This window comes from Rana temporaria, chromosome 2 (assembly GCF_905171775.1).
Source record: "Rana temporaria chromosome 2, aRanTem1.1, whole genome shotgun sequence".
NCBI classification, from domain to species: domain Eukaryota; kingdom Metazoa; phylum Chordata; class Amphibia; order Anura; family Ranidae; genus Rana; species Rana temporaria.
Window position 1 is genome coordinate 212,403,642 of NC_053490.1, and position 14,843 is coordinate 212,418,484.

The window sequence follows — 14,843 nt, forward strand, 5'->3', positions numbered from 1 at the left end:
GCAAAAGTTCTATTCAGAGAGAATGGTGCAAAGTTGCGGCGGCGTAGCTTAGCGTGTTTAGGCTACGCCGCCGTAAGTTAGCGAGGCAAGTACTTGATTCTCAAAGTACTTGCCTGCTAAGTTACGGCGGCGTAGCCTAAAGCGGGCGGGCGTAAGGGCGCCTAATTTAAATGTGTGTAAGGGGGCTTGTTTTATGCTAATGGGGCTTGACCTTATGTTTTTGACGTTTTATTTCAACTGTGCATGCGCCGGGCGCCTACATTTCCCAGTGTGCATTGCGGCTAAGTACGCCGCACGGGCCTATTGATTTTGACGTGGACGTAAATGACGTAAATCCCTATTCACGGACGACTTACGCAAATGACGTAAAAAATTCGAATTTCGAAGTGGGAACGGCGGCCATTCTTTTTACATTACTATTCCATCTATTAGATGGAATAACTTTAGGCCCGATATTGCCTTACGGAAATGGCGTAAATGTACTGCGGCGGCCGGGCGTACGTTCGTGAATCGGCGTATCTACTAATTTACATATTCTACGCCGACCACAATGGAAGCGCCACCTAGCGGCCAGCCTCAATATTGCAACCCAAGATAGGACGGCGCAAGCCGTCGTATCTTAGATACGTTTAAGCGTATCTCTGTTTGAGAATACACTTAAACATAAGTCGGCGTAGATTCTGAGTTAGGTCGGCTTATCTACTGATAAGCCGGCCTAACTCTTTCTGAATCTACCTAATAGTGTACAATCTATGGGATAGATTTATGGCATTTTTATTTTTACTAGTAATGGCGGCGATCAGTGATTTTTAGCGGGACTGTGACATTGCGGTGGACACATTGGACACTAAGTGAGACTTTTTTGGGACCAGTGACCCCAATACAGCGAAAAAAATACACCGTCACTGTATAAATGACACTGGCGGGGAAGGGGTTAACATCAGGGGCAATCAAAGGGTTAAGTGTGCTCCTTGGGCTGACTGGAGGAAGAGAGAGAGATCTGTGTTCCTGATTAGCAGGAAGACAAGATCTCTCTTCCTCTCTGACAGAATGGCAGCCTGCCTCTTTTACATAGGCAGACCGCCATTTTGCCTCTCCGGTGAAAAGATTGGCAGTCGGACCCATGGATTGGCTCCCGCTGTGTCCAATCACAGCAGGAGCGGTTCACCGGCGGTGTGCGCACCCGCCTCAGACCCCAAGGCGGAAAAAGCAGGGCCGCCCTGCTGCAGTTAATTTGCGGGGATTTCGTCTCACTCCCTGTTGGGCTATGGGACAGGAAGAGAATGGAGATCTCCGCAATGGGACATACACACACAAAATAAATATATATATATATATATATATATATATATATAAATAAATATAAATATAAATATAAATAACACTCCCTTGCTTTATCCAAAACGAAATAAAAAAGTTTTGCCTATTAAGGGTTAATTTACTATAAGACTATGCAGGATAATCATTAGGGATAGGTTTAAAATTAGAAATATTTGGGGACATTTAACTTGTTTTAGGGTCCAAAAAACATGCACCTTACTACAGTAAACAATCATTGTGCCAATACATGCTAATGAAAGAGGGGAGAATACCTTACTTACAACAGTGATCATCAACCCTGTCCTCAGGGCCCACTAACCGGCCAGGTTTGCAAGATAACTGAAATACTTACAGGCGATATAATTTGCTGCTCAGTGATTGCAGTATTCTAGTCTGCATCTCCCCAAGGTAATACATAAAACTTGGCCTGTTAGAGGGGCCTGAGGACAGGGTTGATGACCACTGACTTACAGGGTACAAGTACGCCTAAGGCCAGGAGAATCCAGATACTGGATCAGTTAACAAATTTATGCAAGTGCAAGTGGGAATGCAAGCAGTCATAGCAATTCCTCAACTAGCCTGTGAAACTCCAGGAAATGTGTCACTTCATAGTTATGGAGGCAGGGCTGGCCCAATACATTGTGCTGCCTGGGTCCAAGAATGAAATGCTGCCCCCACCAAAAAATATAATCACACCCACCAAAAGGCCCCCACATCCTTTAATTTAGATCAGTCTAATTAAAACTAAAATTAATCAGCAAGTCATATTTAGATGCAAAATGATATGCCATACCACCATGTTACCGCTCCCCCATCTTGGCATCCATGGGTGCAGTGTGTGTCAGCCCAGTGCCCCCCCCCCACCCCTCAGGGACTGTGTGCAGTGAACACATTGAAATCCATGGATGATATGCCACTGGAATAGGGCTGTATAGGGGCAGGCTAGGGTAGAATAATAGAGGCAGACTAGAATATAGAGGCAGGCTAGGGTAATGTCTAGGAAAGATGGATGCAAAAAATAAAATAAATAAAAAGTGTTGTCACCTTCTAAACTAAAGCAATGTGAAAAGACCTTCAGATGGAGTGTAATAAAGTGAGGACCAAATACATTGATTTTAATATTTTTTTGCAAAACATAAATGTAAGTATCAGGTTGGCTGAAAACAGACACATTTTAGATTCCCAATCTTTATTTAAAAAATTACAGCCTCTTTCAGATGGATGTTGATTTTGAGAAGGGAAGTTAAAAGACTTTGGGCAAAGATCAGGAGGACATACAGGGAAGGGACAGCTTTTATTTTTATACCAATAACGAGTTTAAACAGTACCCCCATAAAATGCAGTACATTATCAATGAGATACAAGAGGAGAAAGTCCCGATTCCAGATGCCAGCCAGTAAACTGGTCACCGTACTGGTTATAATACATCCTTCAGACAGAGCACAAAAAGGGGCAATAGATTGATTCCGAGTGAATTTCAGGTACTTACACTGCTTGCATCTCAAAAATACATTCAACGATGTATTAATAATTACAGAGCTGCCTTTTATATCTGCCTGGAGTTTGACTTTAAATCCACAGACACCAAGGCTTCAGAAGAGGAGCAGCGATGGCAGCTGCTGGAATTCTCTCATGACAAGTTTTCTTAGAAACTGCAGCATACACTTTTTGATTCCTGGAAATAGCATTTATATTTTTTTTTATTACTGACTCAGCCCCGCTGTACTCTGCAAGAATAGCCATGTACACCCTATTGTTTTAAAATAAATTATTCTGCCTGTGTCTTACTGCAAGAGCCATGTGGACCCTACAGGCAGTGTTTTATTCCAATAAAGGGTGTTTTATTTTTTATTTGTTCAGTTTAAAAGAAATGAACAATTCGCAGAACGATTATTTAAATATGCTGTCAGATTAATTGGCAATAGTATGTGAATGTATGCATTCTAGGAATCTTAGGTAGTATGCGCCTTGAGGGGACTGCTATGAATGTACAATATATGCAAAGCACTGTGTAAACTGACAGCGATATACAGTGCCTTGAAAGAGTATTCATACTCCTTGAAATTTTCTCATGTTACACACTTTCACACCGGGGCGGGAGGTGCGGTGGCGCTATACCGTCGGAATTGCTGCGAATTTGCGGCGGTATTCGGCCACTAGCGGACGAAAAATGGCTAATACAGCCCACAAGGCGCAGAGGCGTATTGCCAGCAGTATTACTGCGGTGTCCCATTGTTTTCAATGGGAAGGAGCGGTAAACACACCGCTCCAAAGATGCTGCTGGCAGGACTTTTGGAGCGATACCACCAGCGCATTACCTCAGTGTGAAAGCATTCTGGCTTTCACATTGAGCCTGCAGGGCAGGAGTTTTTCAGGCTGTGCCTTCAGAAATCACCTAATTAGTAAATAGAATCCAGCTGTTCTGTGAACCCCCTTTAGAGGTTTGTTAGAGAACCTTAGTGAACAAACAGGATCATGAAGGCCAAGGAAAACACCAGACAGGTCAGGGATAAAGTTGTGGAGAAGTTTAAGTCAGAGTTAGGTTATAAGAAAATACCCCAATCTGAACATTTCACGGGGGACTGTTCAATCCATCTGAAAATGGAAAGAGTATGGCACAACTGCAAACCTACCAAGACATGGTCATCAACCTAAACTAAAGCCTGGCAAGAAAAACATTCAATCAGAAGCAGCCAAGGTAACTCTGGAGGAGCTGCAGAGATCCACAGCTCAGGTGGGAGAATCTGTCCACAGGACAATTATTAGTCCACTAGTCTGGCATTTATGGAAGAGTAGCAAGAAGAAAGCCATTGTTGAAAGAAAGTCATAAGAAGTCCTGATTGCAGTTTGCGAGAAGCCATGTGGGGGACACAGCAAACATGTGGAAGAAAGTGCTCTGGTCAGATGAGACCAAAATTGAACTTTTTGGCCTAAAAGCAAAACGCTATGTGTGGCAGAAAACTAACACTGCACATCACTCCGAAAACACCATCCCCACCATGAAACATAATGGTGGCAGCATCATGTTGTGGGGATGCTTTTCTTCAGCAGGGACAGGGAAGCTGGTCAGAGTTGATGGGAAGATGGATGGACCCAAATACAGGGCAATCTTAGAAGAAAACCTGTTAGAGTCTGCAAAAGACTTGAGACTGGGGTGGAGGTTTACTTTCCAGTCGGACAATGACCCTAAGCATACAGCCAGAGCTACAAAAGAATGGTTTAGATCAGGGGTCGCCAAACTGTTCAAATGAAGGGCCAGTTTATTGTCTTTCAGACTTTAGAAGGGCCAGACTGTGGCCAGCAGGGGCAGAAAATGTCCTGGGCTTGGCATCAGTGAGAATAAATATGGCCTCAGGGTTGGTGGTCAGTTGGAGGAGTAGTGCCCCTATTAGTAGGAGGAATAGTATCCCATCATTGCATCAGTGGAAAAAAAATAGTGCCTCCTTGTTGGCGTCAGTGGAAGGAATAGTACCTCATATCAGCGAAAGGAATAGTGCCCGAGGGCCGAATAAAGGCTAGCAAAGAGCCACATCTGGCCCTCGGGCCGCAGTTTGGAGACCCCTGGTTTGGATCAAAGCATGTTAATGTGTTAGAATGGCCCAATCAAAGTCCAGACCTAAAACCAATTGAGAATCTGTGGCAAGACATGAAAATGGCTGTTCACAGACGCTCTCTATCCAATCTGACAAAGCTTGAGCTATTTTGCAAAGAGGAATGGGCAAAAATGTCACTCTCGATGTGAAAAACTGGTAGAGACATACCCAAAATGACTTGCAGCTGTAATTGCAGTGATGGGTGGTTATATAAAGTATTTACTCCAGGGGGTTAAATCCAAATGCACGCCACACTTTTCACATATTTATTTGTAAAAAAAAAAACACATTTATCATTTCCGTACCACTTCACGATTATGTGGCACTTTGTGTTGGTCTATCACATAAAATCCCAATAAAATACATTTACATTTTTGGTTGTAACATGACAAAAAGTGGGTATGAATACCTGTAATAAAATAAAAAAAAGCACCTGTACCCATTTTAATTCTAATAAATAATATATATATATATATATATATATATATATTCTACACACACACACACACACACACACAAATCACCAGTTTTGTGTAAAAATCAGTACCAGTGTATATCTTTAAAATCAATTTTTCTGGCCTTCAGAGTCAATTTCCCAAGCCACCCCTTGCACCAGTCATGTAGAGCTAACTTTGAAAATTACCAACAGGTGGCATTACACCACTTACAGGATGGCAAAATTCTCCTCCTCTATTTCCCCATTTCGCTGGCGCAACTGTGCTCGGGTAAGAAACCTATTACACTCCTGTGAATGTCCCAACCTCACTAGCTTCTCAAATCAAATGTTTCAACTAGTCTACACATGCACGGGAATCTTGACTAAACCCAATCCTGCCCTTGCCCTCCTACAAATCGGAATAGATTTCTTTCCTTCTTCGCACAGATCAGTCATATCTCACATATTGCTAGCATCCCATTCAATGATGCTCTGAAATTGGAAATCTCAATTAGCTCATAACCTCTCAGATGTGGAAAAAAATGGTAGACCATAACTATACTGTTGAACACATTTTGGCGATGAACGCCATGAGGCCTTTTGGAAGGCATGGAGTATATGGACGAGCAGGATGGGTCACTGCTGTGACTGGCTGTCATGACGGTCACATGATCGGAAAACTCTGACTGCAAGCACAGATCAGGAGTTTTCTTCAAGCTGCTGGTCACTCTCTCACGCTCTTGGCACAGCACTGTAGGTGCCATTGCACACAAATATGCAATAGTGCCTACAGAGCTGTGCCAAGGCCCGGCCACCAAGAGTCTGCATATTTGCGTGCGCTCGGTGCCAAGGTATTAAAGGATACATTCACAGGTTGCAGGGAAAAAAAATGTGCATTTATTATTTTTCTTTTTAGGAGCCTGCAGAGCATTGCACCCTCAATTAGCAAACCATGGGTGCAATGTCAGGCTTCTGCAGACGCTCAGTACAGCTGTCTGCCCATACCTCCCATACAGGCAGACAGTTGCTGAAGAGTAGGAAGAATCAATGAACTGTGTGTGTGCACTCACCAGCGCCCTTGCAATTCATTGGGAACTACAAGCTGTCTATCACAGTGGGACTTGTAGTTCATTCATTCACAGATGGTTGTGAATGAATGACGTGGCTGTGTGAGCAGAGCCCCGCAAAGCCACACTGTTTTTAAAATTGTCACAGCAGGTGATATTTATTAAATCAAAAAGTAAAAAACATTGTGTTTTTTTTTTCAAAATTGTCGCTCTTCTTTTGTTTAAAGCGCAAAAAATAAAAACCGCAGAGATGATCAAATACCACCAAAAAAAAGCTCTATTTGTGGGGGGGGAGATTTTATTTGGGTACAGTGTTGCATGACCGCACAATTGTCATTCAAAGTGCAACAGCGCTGAAAACTAAAAATTGGTCTGGGCAGGGAGGGGGAGAAAATGTCCTATATTGAAGTGGTTAATCAATTCTGCGGTTTTTATTTTTTGCACTATAAACAAAAAAAGACTGACAATTTTGAAAAAAAAACAGATATATTTTTTATATTCTGCTATAAACCACAACCAATAAAAAAAAAATTGTAATCGATTTTCTTTATCAATATTCTGCTACATATTTTTGGTAAAATAAACCCCAATAAGCATATATTGATTTGTAGACGCTATAACTTTTTCGCAAACCAAAATAGGGAATAGATTTGTACCATTTTTATCATTTTTTTTTTTTTTTTACTGGTAATTGCAGCGATTTTTAGTGGGACTGCAACATTGCAGCAGACAGATCGAACAACTAACTGACATTTGACATAACAAAAATATGCACCGACATTGTACTAATGACACTGGCAGGAAAGGGGTTAACTTTAGGGGCAGGAAAGGGGTTAACTGTGTTCACTGGGTGTGTTTACTAAGTGTATGGAGGATGGGATGCCTGGGATAACATGTAGACAAGATCTCTGTATCCCCTGACAGAACGGAGATCTGCCTTGTTTACTTCGGCAGATCCCTGTTCTGTCTCTGCGGGGGAACGATCCCGGACATAGAATCTGCCGGACCTGCTGATTGGCTCCCCCGCTGGCCAATCACCGTGCACTCACAGAAAGCTGTGAACGTGCCAGACATACAACTACGGCGATTCAAGCAGCTGAGCCAGCTTGCTGCTGTATAACTGCGACGGCTGGTCGGCAAGTAGTTAAATAAGTACTAGCTGCTGTGCTTATCTGTGCAGGTAATAAAAAGAGGGTGAATCTTCTCAACAGGAACACATCAATAAAAGCCTGTCAGAGGTTCTAACCCTTCCCTACTCTATCCTTAAAAAAAGTTTACACAAAGGCACATCTTTTGCTCCTTTACCCAACGCTGTATCCTGGCCTAGGCCAAGAAGGCCTAGGTCTAGGGCAGTACTTTGCAGGGGGGCAGCACAGAAAGAGTCCCCGCCGCTATTCTTTTGGGGCGGACTGCGCTAAGAGGCAAATTAGTCTAGCGCCCTCATAAGGGAGGGTTATAGCCCGTCAGTTTATTTTTTTACCATCCCTGTCCCATTGCAGAGATTTCCCTTCACTTCCTGCCCCATAGCCAAATAGTAAGGGAGAGGAAATCTATGCAAATTAAGGGAATCGATTGCCCCCCCCCCCCCCCAGGCCCTCAGAACTAGTGTCCCCACTCGAAAATTTCAGGGTGGGTCTTAAACAGAAAGGGATGTGGCCTTGACAGGAAGGGGTGGGTCATATTTAAATTAGGAGGTGCCCGAGTTTAGTCAGGCCTAGGGCAGCACAAAACCTAAATACACTACTACCTTTACCCAGACATAACCCACCCCTCCAAAGATGCATACTGACCTTGATCTAGTGGTCGGTTATTGGTTTACATAGAGCTCCACATTACAGCTTTCCAGACGTCTATGGGGTGGTGTCCTGAGGCTGGAAAAGAAGGGAGACCGCCCCATAGACCAATGTAAACCAAACAGCCATCGAATTAAGATATTAATCCCTGGCGAGAGAAGCTGGATTGGGTCATGTCAGGGTAAATGTGAAAAAGGGAAAAGTGGACTTTGTTTTAAACTGCGCTCATCTTTTACATAGATAGGTAGAAATGGAAATACTTACAGTTTCTGGATCATTCTCGAACACTTCCCTTGCCTCCTCTTTGTTGCACTGTTCTTCTACACATTCCCGTTCTAAGTGACCTGGCTTGGTTTCTTCAAAGAACTGATTAGCCCTCTTGTGTCTTTGGTGCAAAAACTGTACAGCTTCCTTAGCAGACAACAAGACTGCTGCGACCAACAAATATAAAAATAGAAGGCTGTTAGTACATCAATAAAATATTTCCGGAGGCACATAAATAAATAAAATGATGTATAGCAAACAGCAAGCATTTAGCCATTGGTGAATTGGAAGCAGAATTACAGAAGCTGAACGTGAGCCCTAGAAGAAAGCAGAGATTTCTAGGAGGAAAGCAGAGATTTTTAGAGGAAAGCAGAGATTTCTAGAAGAAAGCAGAGATTTCTAGGAGGAAAGCAGAGATTTTTAGAGGAAAGCAGAGATTTCTAGAAGAAAGCAGAGATTTCTAGAAGAAAGCAGAGATTTCTAGAGGAAAGCAGAGATTTCTAGAGGAAAGCAGAGATTTCTAGGAGGAAAGCAGAGATTTTTAGGAGGAAAGCAGAGATTTCTAGGAGGAAAGCAGAGATTTCTAGAAGAAAGCAGAGATTTCTAGAAGAAAGCAGAGATTTCTAGAAGAAAGCAGAGATTTCTAGAAGAAAGCAGAGATTTCTAGAAGAAAGCAGAGATTTCTAGAAGAAAGCAGAGATTTCTAGAAGAAAGCAGGGATTTCTAGAAGAAAGCAGAGATTTCTAGTGGAGAGGTGTCGACAGAAGGAGTATTGGCCAGCTACAATATATACATACATTAGATACATTGCTCTAGCTTGCACCAATGTAACTATGTGTAACATATCGATACCTAGAATTTTTCTTTAACCCCTTGCCGCCACACCCCAGTTCTTTAAGAGGATCCAACGGTCATGAGGCAGAGGTGGGCATTCCAATCATGTGACGTCTGTGTTGGCTGTCACAGCAGTTACATGATTGGAAGCTCCGGATCGCAAGTATGCATTGGGAGCTTCCCATGACATCACAGTAAATACAGCCATACATGGATCAGAATTCAAATCAAATTTTGATCCATGTATAGGCAGGCTGCTTGTGCACAAGTCTATTGATCGACGACCAGCCTGTCGGGTTTTTGCCAAACAATCAGTGGTGGTGGCTATAGCTAGAAACACTGATCATTATATTCTAATGGAAGGGAAGTTCCCTTGCTGTCAGATCATAACCACAGCCGGAATGTGTGGATGGTGGATAATATTTTTTTTAATTTTCGCTCAACCCACTGCTCAAAAATTAAATCACATATGGGTAGCTTTACTGTGTTGGGGGCAGAAACCCCATTCCCTATGGATGCACATATGCAGCCATTCAGCAAGAAAGCCCGCCCACCCAGCAGGCACATACACACATACAGGTTAAAATGTGAAGGTGTGCGTTTTGGTGTGCTTTGGCTGCCACGCAACAATGCACAGCAAGAAGAATCCCAGTACTGTTCATGGGGCCCGTTCACACCAAAGCAACGCTCTTCTGTGCGACTTAGTAAAAGGTACAAGTTTTTGGGTCTTAGCAGTCACTATCTGTCTGTCTGAGGCCCTGCAATGTTGCTTGCTTTTATAGTAACAAATAAAAGATTCATTTAGGTCCCATGCACACTGCTGTTAAACTCTGATAGCCAGATTCAGGTAGACGTGCCTAACTTTAGGCAGGCGTAGCGTATCTCATATACGCTACGCCGCCGTAAGTTAGAGAGGCAAGTACAGTATTCACAAACAACATGCGTCCTAAGTTACGGCGGCGTAGTGTAAATGTGCCGGCGTAAGCACGCCTAATTCAAATGTGGAACAGATGGGCGTGTTTTATGTAGATTAAGCATGACCCCACGTAAATGATGTTTTGAACGAACGGCGCATGCGCCGTCCGTGGACGTAACCCAGTGCGCATGCTCCAAATTATGCCGCAAAGACTCATTGGTTTTGACGTGAACGTAAATTACGGGCAGCCCCATTCAAGGACGACTTACGCAAACGACGTAAAACGTGAAAAATTTGACGCGGTTCCAACGTCCATACTTAACATTGGCTGCGCCATCTTTTTGGTGGTTTATCTTTACGCCTGAAAACGCCTTACGTAAACGGCGTATTTTTACTGCGACGGGCAAGCGTACGTTCGTGAATAGGCGTATCTCGCTGATTTACATATTCTGGGCGTAAATCAGCGTACACGCCCCTAGCGGCCAGCGCAAATAGACGGCTAAGATACGATGGCGCCGGCGGTCGTATCTTAGCAACATTTAAGAATACAATTTGAGAATACGCTTAAATATACGATGGCGCAGATTCTGAGTTACGACGGCGTATCTACTGATACGCCGTCGTATCCCCACCTGAATCTGGCTATAAAAGTTTTTGTGAGTTAGGCGTTTTTTTCCCTGCCCTTGAACACCCCTAATGTTTTCTTATGTGTCCATGCACACATGGATGTTTTTAGCAGTTTAGTAACAGGGGAGCTTAGAGGATGTTTTCTGCATGCACAAAAATAGCGTTAAGAAGAAAGAATTGAGACCACAAAAAAAAAAAAAAAAAACCTTAACGCTGTTGAACGTGTGTATAAGTGCCTTTAACCACTTCAATCCTGGGCACTTTACCCCCTTCCTGTCCAGACCAATTTTCAGCGCTGTCGCACTTTGAGCGACAATTCTGCGATCATGCAACGCTGTACCCAAATTTTATTTTCAGAATTTTTTTCCCCCAAAAATAGAGCCTTCTTTTGGTGGTATTTAATCACCACTGTTTTTTTTTTTTTTTTGCTTAACAAATTTAAAAAGACCAACATTTTGAGGGAAAAAAAAAAAAAAATGTCTGGACAGGCACTGATGAGGTGGCATTGAAGGGCACTACTGATATGCAGCACTGATGAGAAGGCACTGACGGGCATTACTAATGGGCACTGACAGGCATTACTAATGGGCACTAATTTGCATCTATGATGGGCACCTAATGATAATCAGTGCAGACCTCCCCCGTCAGGAAAGTTGCAGATCAGCGCTCCTCTTTTTGCACCTTGTCAGCACAAACTGAGTAAAGCCGATTACTAGCACTTCCTGGTTACCACTGTGATTGGTCACAGCTGATCATGTGGTGAAGAGCCTACGTCATAGTCTCCTTAACAAGATCGGTGATGCAGTGTGTCTGAGCGACACACACCGCACCACTGATGGCCGATCTACGCGTCCCCCGAGCGGCTTATCCTGCTGGACGCCATATGACTCCCAGTCAGGAAAACTGAGCCATCTTGCAGATGTCATTCCGCAATAGTCCAGTAGGGAATTGGTTACACGTGCCTAAATGCTAGGCGCGTTTAGCACTTCAGCATTTATTGATTTGAACAGCAAGAATACAATTAAATTCTAGCCAATGAAAAAAATAAAAAAGGCCCAAACTGAAAACACTGCTAAACTTGCCTAGACTAGTTTGAGAAAATGCAGCTTAGGCGAGTTTATAATGCTGATTTTCTCCTGTCTGGATTAACAGCATTTACAAGAAACCAATGTGCATGAGGCCTTATTATTGATGGTGTGCCGGTGATCGCTGCCTTGGGAAAAAGGAGCAGGTACTTCTCTGGTATGCATCAAAACTCATGAAAAATGCATGAATACCATATAAACCCCTTAATGCTGACGCCTCCCGGCCCTTTAAGGGGCTTCAGATGTGGGGCTGGGTTTCTGATCATGTGACCACCACGATTGGCTGTCACAGAGCTGAATTGATATTCCCATCTCACAGAGAAGGCTTTAGGAGTAGCAGGTAATGCAGAAACAACCATCTGGAACTGGAAGCATCACAGGTCAAATGTATGCACATATTCGCCAGCACACCACGGATCGTCAATTACATCCAAATCTTTATAGAAGAATGATCACACCACAGAAGACATAATGCAACCTTTCGGAGACGCACAGGACCCCTTCATCACATTCCTGACAAAGGGGTGGCTCCTGAAACATTGCACTATGGGGGAGATTTACTAAAACTAGAGCATGCAGAATCTGGTGCAGCTCTGGATATAAACCAATCAGCTTCCATGTTTTATTGTCAAAGCTTAATTGAACAAGCTGAAGTTTGAAGCCGATTGGCTACCATGCACAGATGCACCAGATTCCGAGTGTTCCTGTTTTAGTAAATAAACTTCTATGTCTTTTGTGATGTGAGGATTCTTCAATAAAGATTTGGATGCAATTGACAATCCATGGTGTTGGCGAAAACGTGCATTTGGCTGTCAGAGGTCACATGATCGAAAATCTCTGGGCCGCTAGTATGCATCGGGAGCTTTCTGGTACCCACCAGCTACCGTGCTGGGAGCACACATTCTCAGCATGGCAAGTTGTTTTAACAAAGCCGCATATATGCGTGCGGCCAACGTCGAGTTAAAAAACAAAAACATGAAAATGCATGCACGTGAACCTAGCCTAAACTGACCCTAGTATGACTGTGCATACACATAAGCATGTGGGAGAGGGACCTTGGATTGTCAGCTCTTGGTGGCAGGAACTGATATGAATGTACAGCTTGGAAAAACCACGCCACTCTATTAATATTGCCTGTCTCGATGATCACATTCCTACATTAAGGGCCGGTTCACACTGGTGCGATGTGGGAACCCTGCGGATCCACTGCGGTTTCCCGCATCGCACGGCAGTTCACACTGCCATATGCGAACTGCGAGGAGTGTCAATACATTATTAATGACATCCCCAATTCAGCTCGCATATCACACTGCGAACGGATAGTTCCCCATGCAATCCGATTCTGGTGCGGACAAACAAATAAATAAAAAGGGGGTTCTGTGCAAGTTTAGTCCAAATGCAATGCGATTTCAGCCATACTACTGTACTGCAGTGCGAATCACATGGGATCTCACACCACTCAGCAGTGTGAACTGGCACTTAAAAAGACACACAAGTGTAAACAAACAGACCATTTAAACAAATAAGCTAAATAAATAGAAACAAAGTTAAATAAATAGATCAATAAGCTAAATAAAAACAAAGATAAATAAATCAATAAGCTAAACAATACAAATAGATAAACAATATAATAGAGAAACAAATACGCTAAATACATAGAAAGGAAAAAAAATAGATAAATACACTTAATACATAAAAACAAAATGCATGAGATACATATTATATTGTTTATTTTTGTTATTTTTATATGTATTTCAGGTATTTGTTTTTATGTATTTAGCATATTTATCTATTATATATTCAATTTTTTTTCCTATGTATTTAGTGCATTTGTTTACCTTCTATATTGTTACCTTCTATATTGTCCTTTCTTATATTTCTATGTATTTAATATATTTGTTTCTCTATTATATTGTTTATCTATTTTTGTTATTTTTATAAGTAAAGACGCTAACGACATAGAAATATAAATAAAAAAAAAGGATCACAACATTTGCACTCCTCCTGATAGAAAAGGGAGATAAAGCCCTCCAGGGGCTCCAGTACCCAGGTGTGCCCCTGTGGCCCGATCCTTGGTGTCTCTTTAATGCCCATGTGTACAGACAAGCAGCAGGCTGGGTGAAGCAATCATGGAGCTCAGCTTGCTGACAAAGCATACAGCTCCCTCCTCACGTTACCATGATAAAGCACAGAGAACTGACCCCTTGAGCTCCGTGTGTGAGAGAGGAGTCACCTGGGGGCACACACAGAGGCATGCAGGGCAAGGGGACGAGGGAAGGAGAAGGTGGCACGAGAAGTGCCTGGGTACTCACTGCTATGTGTGAAGTCTGCAGCCAGCAGGGTGAGGAGCAGGGCTGCTGTCAGGGTGGTTGTGCTCGGCATGTCGGGTGTGGGAGAGTCGGGCAGAGGCTGAGCTGTGTGGTTCCTCCTATAGACGGACAGAGCCAGCGGGGTGGGTGCCTCCAGCAGTAGGAGCTCCTAGGAGAGAATAGCATTCACAGGCAGTAGCAGACACGACGGGGGAGGCTCACTCCCTCCCAGTCATTTGATAAAAGTTTGCATACATCAACAGACACACCTAGATGAGCCTGACAGGCTGAAGGAGCAGGAGAGAGCACAGCCTGCCATCAGCACACCCCAGGGGCAATTCACCAGCACTGGAAAAGCCAATCAGCTTCCTGCTTTCATTTTCAAAGGGCTCCTTCACATCAGCGAAGAGCATGTACAGCTGTTTGTTTAGGGCTCATTCACACCACGTGCGGTGACATGGCTTTATCCGCACTGGGTGAACACACTGTTATCTATGTGCCCCAATTACACACTGACATTGGTGTGATGTGCAGAAAAAAGGCAGCATGTCTGCGTTGTTCTGCACCTCGCCGCGCCGTCCCTATGCGACTTCACGCAC

General features: G+C 43.4%; 1 protein-coding gene across 2 annotated transcripts in view; it reads right to left on the reverse strand.

Annotated features, from left to right (window-relative positions):
* GAS6 (growth arrest specific 6) overlaps positions 1-14,589 on the reverse strand; it is a 92,342-nt gene extending 77,753 nt beyond the window's left edge. Inside the window, exons 1-2 of one of the 2 annotated variants that reach the window (XM_040336370.1) lie at positions 14,248-14,589; positions 8,474-8,637 (exon numbers count right to left, since the gene is read on the reverse strand). In XM_040336370.1, the coding sequence (XP_040192304.1) occupies positions 8,474-8,637; positions 14,248-14,317 (234 nt within the window). In that variant the 5' untranslated portion in view covers positions 14,318-14,589. Of the gene's footprint in view, positions 1-8,473; positions 8,641-14,247 lie in introns of both variants that reach the window. The other variant, XM_040336369.1, reaches the window with a different exon arrangement.
* Between the last annotated feature and the right edge of the window lie 254 nt (positions 14,590-14,843).